Source organism: Haemaphysalis longicornis, unplaced genomic scaffold (genome assembly GCF_048455015.1).
Source record: "Haemaphysalis longicornis isolate Haplotype H1 unplaced genomic scaffold, Haemaphysalis longicornis Haplotype H1 scaffold_2, whole genome shotgun sequence".
NCBI lineage: Eukaryota > Metazoa > Arthropoda > Arachnida > Ixodida > Ixodidae > Haemaphysalis > Haemaphysalis longicornis.
In genome coordinates this window covers 66,110,511-66,120,502 of record NW_027526295.1, presented here as the reverse complement: position 1 = coordinate 66,120,502, position 9,992 = coordinate 66,110,511, and the positions used below count along the sequence as shown (strand labels likewise).

Sequence of the window (9,992 nt, the reverse complement as noted above, 5' to 3'; positions counted from 1 at the left end):
CAAAAACTTTCCACATAAGACGAAAGAACCCCCTGCCTGCATGCTTCAAACCAACACTTTACGCTCACGCAACCACCCGGTTTTATTCCACGTACCGTAATCGTTGCTCAGCAGAAAGACAGTATTGCCCACAACCAGGCAACCTAGGTGCGCACACGTTTCCCCTCTCCCCTCCCCTTTTCACAGCTGCGGGAAAGCCTGTCGACCAGCGGACAGCTGGCGACCCCGCTTCTTTAGGTATCGGATCTAAGACCGCCCGACCGTCCTATCGACATAACAGATAAATGAATGTTCCTACCGTTGCCAACATCCACCCCCACTACATTGCAATCTCAAAACCGCGAATAATAATTTCAGGCCACGTGATCTCCTTTTACATACTGATACACTACTATTCTTAACAATATGCTGGTTATGATTTCAGAAAAGGGGCTGCATGCATCGTGCACTTTTACTCGGTACCATGCCCGCCTGTGCTGCGTGTCAGCTCCGTATCTTCCGTTCCTCCGTACACAGAATGGTCACTTGTTGCGATAGCGTACCCCCGCCGAACGGCGATTGGGTGTAACATCAGTATTGCTGGACAGCCAAGCACATCAAGGTCACGTCACTCCGCGAGAATGGCAAGAACACAGAGAATGATGCAGACAAAAAGTTTTATTGTAATCTGTAAAAAGCAAAAATCCTCAAATTTGGCCTTTTGAGGGTCGTCAGCGAAAGCTCGGGCTCACGGCTTGTTGCCCCTGAGTCTCCACCCGAGGTTGAAGCCAGTCGAGAGCAGCGTCCAGGCGATCACGGGACCAGCGCTCCGCAGCAGGCAAAGAACGCGCCACGGTTGCTCCTGCGTCCGCACCCACTGCGCACGCTGCGTGCGAAAAACACGCCGAGCGTGGTGAGTAGAGACCGGAACTTTAGGCACGAAAAATCCAGGTTTTATGCGCCTATAATAGGCACTTAAAATAGCCATTTAGGCATATATAGGCACTAAATGCTCTCATTCAGGCATATATAGGCTCAGTTCGTATTTACTTCAGAAGCATATTTTAGTGCATTTTTTGTTTACTTGCAGTGATACCGCGGAGAAATCGTGTGCTGGGGCAAAGCAATTTCATTTATTCGGGAAAATAGGCCACACAAGAGTTGCCGTTTGCAAATTTACGTGAAATTCAGTGGTACTCACCACCGAAAGTAAGGACTGGAGGCCATGAAAAACGACACCAATGTCAATGATTTGCTGCTTGAAGTTGTACCCCCTTTCAGTCGATAATTCTGTGCGAGAAAAAAAAAACAACGCTCAACGTCCACGGAAGTTGGGGAGCGCTCTTGTACTTCTGGACGCTTCATGACATCATTCAATCTGGAATATGACAACGTTTGCTGATATTTTACCGCGCGTATTCCAGAAATTTTATGCCAGACAGATTTAATCAGACGGTCCTTCGGGGATGGTGGCGGATCTGTCCTGGACCTCCCAAATGAGCTCAGCAGACATAGTGGCGCCAAAGCTCTCAGCTGCTGAAATGTCGTCTGCTAAGAAAGCGAAATAAGCACACGGATGTGCCCTGTCGCGTTGGAGTGTAGCGTGAAGTGACGCTTTTGGGGATTGCAAAGCTCAGCCGAGTTCCTGAAAGTGGAATAACGGGCGATGGTGGAAGGTGCAAAATCGGTAACTGCCGCTTGAAGCCATAACTGCACTTCGAAGAAAGATCTTGACTGCAACTGCTTTGATGTAGCAGTTGCAGATCTTCATTGATGTAGCAGAACGACCTTCCCAGCTCTTCACAACACCGATGAATCACATGGATAGAACAGTGAAGGGCAATAATTCTTTAAAAATTATTCAGCCATTCTGTCCTGCAGATGCAGATCATTAGCGAAGCTGCGGGAATAATGCCATTCAGTGACTGTGCACTATATGCCGATTGTCAACAGTAGACAGCACGCAAGATTCTTTGGAACGAATTCCTTTAACGCTATAGGTTTCCAAATGCGCTAAAGGATTACCCGGCACGGAAGATGACGGGCGTCACTACTAGATTACTTGTAAAGTGCTGATATCCCCATTCCTAAGCTCCGTTTCTCGTTCATTCTTCGTGCTACACGCACTGCATCTTGCCAGCCAGTGGTGTACCTGTTGCCGGCGGCTGACAGTGCACGTGTTCGTGGCGTCACCTTAAAACTTTTGTGTCCGAGATTTTGTGTCCGTGGATTCCCCCAGGAGGCGTCTTTTCCCTTGACCGGTGTGTGCGCGGCTGTGTCGTGTTTTTTTTTTTTTTTTTTTTGGGGGGGGGGGGGGGGGGCTGCTGTTTTTTCTATTCCGTTAGCAATAGATAGGGCAAACGGCACAAGTTTTCGCTGTTGGCTTGCGGACACAGCGCGTCAGAAGCACAAAGACCAAAAGGTTTCCTGCGGAAAGGGGTGGCGGGAGAGTCCGGCGATTAATGCGGTACCACTCGAGGATGTCCCCGTATGTGATGAGTGGCTCCGTCTCCACAGGCTGGGTCGACTTAGGGGAGGAGGCCGGACTATCAAGCGCGCCGCGGCAGAAATTGACAAGAGAAGAATCAGTGACATTTAGACAGCTACAAACGAACTCGCTATTAACCCCGGTGTTAGCCAAGCACATGTGCCCTGAAGTGTATGTAAGTGATAACTGTGTATTGTGTAAAAAGGAGAGAGCCACTGCGGCTCATATCCTATGGAACTGCGAAGTGAATCCAAGCAAGGCCAACGCAGCCACAGTGATCCCGCCGCAATTTATGGACGCGGCGAGAAGCAAGGACTACAACATCCAATTTCTGGCCGTCCAGCAGGTGGTGGCTGCCCTCGAACGCCAGCGACCCGAAAGTGCTACCTCCTTCGGAGGTTCAGCATGAAGAGGTAGCAGGCGACGTGCGGCAGACCGACGCGACGTTTAGGCCACGTCTCATCTGCAGGTCTCAATAAAGTTGTTTCCTCCTCCTCCTCCTGCGGAAAGGGGTCACGTCGGTGAGCTTGGCTGCGGTGTAGCTGCCACTCGGGTTTTTCTAGCGGCTCGTCCGAGGTGGCAAGTATGAGGTGGTTGCAGTTTAGGCATGGTTTGCGCTTCTCGGCGTCTGTGGCACGACGCGCGGATTTTTTGTGCAAACGGCGTCAAACAAACACCCCGTTGCGGGCTTCTGAAGTGAGAACAGTCCCTGCAGAACACCGACTCAAACTATCCAGAAAAAAGCATGTATAACACAAAAAGGGCATTTATAGGCGCCAAAAAGTCCATATAATAAAAATAGGCACTAAAAAGCCGATATAGTCATAATAGGCACTATAGGCACAATAAAATATTGTTTAAAATTTATTTAGTTTTAATTTAAATTTAAAATTTAAGGTTTAATTAGTTCGTCCTTATATGTTAAATAGGCTTGATACGAACTGAAGAAAAACAATAGGCATTTTGCCTAAAGTTCAGGTTCTGGTGATGAGTGTGGCCACGAAAGTCGTCGATGGTGCACTGTCCATGCGAAACATTCGGCACCAGTGGTTACACGAATTTCTGGTGACTTTACGGTCACCGACCGTTTTGTCGTTTTGATGACGTCAGCTGTGACGACACTTCGAGCACTCCTTGGACTGCACCCACTTTCTCTGGCCATCCTTCTTTACCAAGTGGAAGAGCACTGTGTTTTTTTTTTTTTTTTTGCTTTTTCAGCCATGTAGCAACGTAACCTTGACAGCCTTGAGCTAACTTTTCCCTTTGGCACTTTGGACGGACCCCTGCAAGATTAGCACCGGCCGAGCTCTCAAGTTGCGTGGGGCTCATGCGAGCAATACCAAGAACGCTCAACTCCTCTCAAGTTAGCTCAAGTTCACGTTGGAGTCGTGCGTCCAAAAGCAACACCTTCGCCTTGAGCCTCACCGAACTGTAAGGAGATGGATTAATTTATATTTTTTCACATACGCCGATATTTCAACACGTGGGACTGAGTTGCCTTTTCGACGAAAAACTGCTATTGCACCCGTGACTGGTATCCCCTTGTGATAGTAAAGAGGTCCCGCCGAGTTAAAAATGCGGTCTTACACGCCTAAGCTGCCCTTGGGCTATGATAGACGCGTCGCAGGGGAGGGTACCTCAAAAAAATTAAAGCCGCTCCACTCAACGTGAAAGCTGTCGGAAGTGCAGAGCAGTGATTTGCCATAATGGGCTGCAGCACCCTTATCCGCTCACTGCTACCACCCAACGCATTTCAAATTTCCCGCCTTAGTAGTACTCGCGCGCCCCCTGCCTGAAACTGCGCCAGCGGGAGTTCTGTTCTTTTTGTGCTTGCTTTTCCACCTGCACGTGCCGGCATTGCACTGCCACTTTTGTTTTCGCTTACTATCGTAAAATTGGGCCCATCTCCCCGCGAGGGGGACTCGAGTAAATGCGTCGCATAGGGGGTGGGTGTATTGCGTTAACGTTTAGTGTTTGGGGAGTTGGTGGTAGTGAATGCGTTGTATCAGCAGCTTCTTGACGTAGTTTGAATGAGTCAAGGATATAAGGCGCGTTCGTAGCCTCCCATACTGTGTCGGCTTTGTGGCGCCGTGGGTAGAGCACCATGTACATTGCGTTCCGCCCGCAGGGTCGAGGGATCGAAACCAGGCGCCGGATAGTATTTTTTTATATATATAGTGTAGGGGAGGGGTGCGGACTACGACTACGGACGTCAACGCGGGTGACATCGTGAGTTACTGAAATGCTCTGCATTTAAAATAATCAGTCAATAAATATTTAATGCCTCTGATATTTCCTCACGGGCGTTTCTTTTTTTATCCACCTTGAATAAATGTTCCAACGGAGAAGAATTCCAACCCATTCCTCCTGCCTACAGCCCGGAACAGGAGTACTGTGCAAAGCTATACCCATCGCTTTTGGCATGAAATGTTAATTTAATGCCACGTCTTCTGTTATCGCGTGCTGTATCGTGTCGCGCGTGCCGTATACCAACGACCTTGAAACACTCAACGCTGATTATATGATAGCTTTACGCTTAGTGGTCGTCGACATCAACGCCAGGCACACCAACTCTGAAAGCCGCGAATATAAATTCGCCACTCAAACAAAAACTCCTGCGAATCGTCCTAATTTTGGTGCAAAAAAGTTTGTAGCGAAGTGTTTCGCAAAATATTGTTGCGGATTGCGAGCTGTCACAAACGCGACATTATTTCTCGGCAACTTGCCCTAATTTTTTTTTTATTTGGCTGCAATAGCGCGTGCACCTAGGACCCCCGTTCAACACATTTGTTTCGAGCTTGTGCGAAGACTTCCAAAATGCACGACTAACTCGGCGCAGAAAATAACCGCGGCTAACGAGTATAAAACTGCATTTTCACGAGCATTCGCTTTTCCTGAGCGTAAACAGAATTATATGCCCGCATGTTACAGGGTATGCAAAATTCCAATGGACGGCTATTTGAGAAATTACAAAGAAAACCGCCTAGGACGCATCTCAAACAATTTTTGTCACGAGCAAAAAAGGTTAATTCTGGTTATATGCATACCTTGCATTATTTAGAAAACCGTTCGCAAGAGAATACGTTAAGACGTATGCGCTGGCTGTACGGAGAACGACGACTGCAGTCAAACTCGGTTATAGCGAATTGTAATATGCACCGCGATTAGTTCGATACATCCAATAGTTCGATATAGCCGAACCCGTCTACAACGAATTTTCTTGTTACGACTTCGCAATACGCGTGACCCCCCGTGTCATTCCCACGTAGAGAAACAAACGCAAGAATTATGCCATTACCTTACACAAAACAATCCATTTATTGTATGCACTAAAGCTGCTTTCCGCCTTAAAGGGACACTAAAGTGAATTTGTCAAGCTCCCGTTTTTGCTTGCACTGCGTAGACTGGCTCAAATTAGCACACTTTTCATCGTTTATCGTTTGACAAATATGTAATTATTTTACAAAGCGCGAAAGAAGAAAAACTACCATGCGCGGTTTGCGGCGGCCGCACCAACTAAGGCTGTGACGTTGGGAGGAGGGGGCACCGTGATTGGACGATGCCCAAGGTTAGCAATCAAACAAGTTTCGGTTTCGGTTTCGTTTCTGTAAAACACAACCGATGGCGTTGTTGGATGGGCATCCTCAATATCTCGGTAATCATCGTACCGCGCTTCTGCCATGTTGTCGGCTGTAAAATGCATAAGATAAGCCTCCCAGGACGGCTTGGAATCGTAGCATTCACTAGCCTAGGCCTACGCAGTGCATGAACGCCCTCCGCCTCCCCGCAGACGCTCAAATGCCATGCGCTTTCCCCCCCTATTTGGAGCTTGCCTCACTCATGCCTCTATCGTAAAAAGCGTGTTCGCACCAGGCCAAGGGTCTGTTGATTCTGGCCTGTGCCCACTGCCCGCAAGCGGTCGGTGCTTATGGCAACAGCACGCCAACGAGAACTCGCTAGCGCGCCAGTGCCAGCCTGCGGGCGTTCTGTGAACTAGTTGGTGGAGCAATCAACGTTGCGGCCCAAAAAAAGGTGAACTCAGTATAGAAAACATAGGCGGAAAACGAAAAAGTTAACTTATATAAAAAAAAAGCATGTACCCGCGGGGATTCGAACTTGTGACTTGCAAAACACTTGCGATGATATACGTAGCGCTCCAAACAACTCGGCCACAGGCGATTTTTTTTTCTTTATTACATGGGAAAAAACACTCAGACGTTGCAGTACGACGAATACAAGCAAACAAAAGAATACCCTGAAGTTATGAGAAGCAAATATACATCAAAATTTAGGCAAACACACACAAGCGTTCAAAAGAGGGAACCAGTCAGGTGGTTGGTCAAGCGAACTATACACACTATGTACAAATGCCACAGTTTCTCGGAAATAAGACTTAGTTGATCTTTGTGGCTCAGCATGCCTATCACATAAGCGGCATCGCCACAGTCTGTACAAACCAATCAACACGAACATGTCATAAGGTGGCTCACCAGGATAGTCGAATGGCAAAAATCGGATAGAGAAAGGCGTAATATCCATGTCTTTTTTGAGCGTTCGCTGTAGAATGTCCCAGAAAAAGACAGCATCTCTGCAGTCTACAAAGCAGTGATCAATTGTCTCTGGTCGAGTACAAAGCCGACAGTCTGTCGACCAAGCTATAAACAGACCCCGATCTTTCATCCAAGTTTTAACAGGGAGCGTGCCAGTGTGTAATTTAAAGAAAAATGTTTTAAAGGGGCACTGACACAAAATTTTGAAGGCGAGATAACTTCGGAGATAGATTGGTGGGAACACATATATATCATCTGCAAAATATTAGCGGCGAATAGAGCCTAGAACAGATTTAAAATCAATTTTGAAGTGTGCGAAACGCAACCTAGCAGCCAGCAGAGGACCACGCGCAATTGTAAATAAACAACATCCAAACACGTCACGAGTTTGTGTTTGCCGCTTCCGCACTAACGGCGTTTTTTGCCGGCTCGCCTGGCTCGCCGCTCCAATCGGAGGGCCAGAGGGCGGAGCTTCTGCTCTCGAGAAGGAACGACCCGATCGTTGGCGGCGGAGGCGCCGTGATTTCGTCAGCTCATCGGGCAGCTGGCCGCGACCAAAGGTCTACAGCGATTCCAGGCACTCTGTTTCTAGTACTGTTTATTACCATTGGATGCGAAAACGCGGCGGAGGCACGAAAAGCCCACTGAGCTAGCCGCACGGTCGCTGTGCAGGCGGCGGCCATGGCCGCGAAGTGGCCCAGGCCGGCGCAGGTAGCTCGAGTGATAGCTTGTTACCGCTGCACGAAATTGTCCCCAAGTCCCGACCATGGTGGCTTACATGAGAAAGAAGTCAATGATGCGATGGCGGGTTGCATTAAAAATTGTCATCTGCACCGCTTACGAGAGCGGCACTCGAATATCTGCCGCAGTGCTGAACCGAACACATCTGTAGGCGGACCTGTAGGCAGACCGGCCGGCTGCTCCCAGCGCGCGTCTTGCCACCCACCGTCTCGAGCGTCGCGCGTCGTTCTTTAGCCGCGGTAGCATTTGCACTGGCAGCGCCTTCGTCACATCCACGGTCGCTTTTTAATTAAGCGCCTCACGAGATCAGTACGTGGGGGCATTCGCAGAAACTGCCGTCGATGCGGATTCGACAGTGCTACCGCGGCTCTGCTCTGTGATATCCCTCCGACGGTCACGTGGTCAGCTTTGTTCACACAAAATCCACAAAATCCATCGTTTCGCGGCACTCGCTGAAACCGAAACTGCGACTGGCCGCATTGAAAATGCCTCTAATTAAACAACCGTCGCACGCTGAAGCAAATGAGGTTTCTACAGGTTATAAGTAGGTCACTAGCTACTTATCGCAACAAAAAAAACAAGATGCAAAATTTTTGTGTCAGTGCCCCTTTAACACCTGGCGGAACACACATTTTACACACTCTATTGAGGACATCCTGGTACGGATACTGTAGGTACAGAACACGATATAAAGGTGTGGGGAAAAGCCCAGAAACCAGGGCATCAGAAATAGACTCGCGCGTAGCAGTAAATATGTACTCAAGGCTAAACCGAGCCTGTAAGAAGCGAATTGTGTCAACCACTTCTTTGAGAAAACCTCGCGGGCTTCGGGCTGCGTCCACAGACAGCGAAGACACCACAATATCTGGGAGAAAATGTGCAAGGCGTATTTGCAGTACAGCTTTCAAAAAAGGATGTTGAACATCTCGAAAGTAGAATAAACGAGAAAGAAGCTGCCAAAGAAACAGATGAACAAGCCCAAGTCCCCCTCGCACAACCGGAAGAAAAAGGTTATCTCGACGCATTGGCTCACTACGCGAACACCAAATGAAGGTTGCAAAAATCCGGTGAAAAGCCTGGATCCTGAGTCGTGAGCAATGTAACACCTGTAGGACATAAAGAAGTCGGGTCACAAGGAACGTGTTACACGCCCGAGCACGAGAAAAGATGGACAGCTGCCGTCCCCGCCAGTCATTCACTTGGCGCTGTAGCTTCACCGCCTGCTCCGACCAATGCGAGTCAGTATTGCGAAACTGCGAGAGGGGTACTCCTAAATAAGTTAGGTCTCTATTCCAATTGATTCCGGCGAAACAATCGGGTGTGGTTCCCCATTCTCCTAACCAAAATCCGCAGCTTTTCTCGAAATTCAGGGCCGCACCTGAAACCTCGCAAAATTCTTGTGTAATGGCAAGAGCATTCTCCACACTGGCCTTGTCAGTACAAAATAAAGCGACATCATCGGCATATGCTAAAATTTTCACTTCGAAGGACGATAGCGTGAACCCTCTAACATTAATGTCCTCTATTATGCGCACGCACAATGGTTCCAGATATAAGCTAAACAGGAGTGGTGATAATGGGCACCCTTGACGAACCGATGGAAGAAGGTGGATTGGTTGGGTTAGTCGATTGTTGACTATCACTCTTGTCGAGCCATTAGCATAACATATTTGAATACCTTCGGTAAGCCAAGATCCTGCGTTCACATGCTGTAGAGCACGAAACAGAAATCGGTGACTGACGCGATCGAATGCCTTTGCCAAATCTAGTTGCACTAAGGCTACCTGGGCTGACGTACCCGAAATACACTCCAATATAGACCTTGCTATGTGTATGTTAGTTTGAATAGATCGCCCACGGATGCCACATGTCTGATGGTCACCAACTAGTAGCTCAATTACATTCTGAAGACGGTTGGCCAAAATCTTAGCGAAGACTTTATAATCTACATTACATAAGGAAACGGGACGATATCCTTCTACTTTACGCAGTTTGTCAGGATCATTACTTTTGGGGATTAGAACAGTGTGGCCTTCGTACAGCGTAGGTGGAAGAAATCCAGTCTTGTAAGCCTCGCGGTAAACCTCAAGTAAAAATGGAGCCAGCAGAGAACAAAATGTGTGGTAAAATTCTGCAGTGAGACCATCAGGTCCCGGGGTTTTGCCTTTCGACAATGATTCAATGCTAGACACCAATTCTTGAATGCCGTCACTGGATTCACACTCGTCCTGGTT

General features: G+C 48.2%; 1 protein-coding gene across 1 annotated transcript in view; it reads right to left on the bottom strand.

The window, feature by feature from the left end:
• Positions 1 to 727: 727 nt before the first annotated feature.
• Positions 728 to 9,992, bottom strand: part of LOC144168027 (transmembrane protein 237-like) — a 32,370-nt gene continuing 23,105 nt past the window's right edge. Inside the window, exon 5 of the mRNA XM_077697119.1 lies at positions 728 to 865. Coding sequence (XP_077553245.1) covers positions 728 to 865 — 138 coding nt within the window. The remainder of the gene's footprint in view (positions 866 to 9,992) is intronic.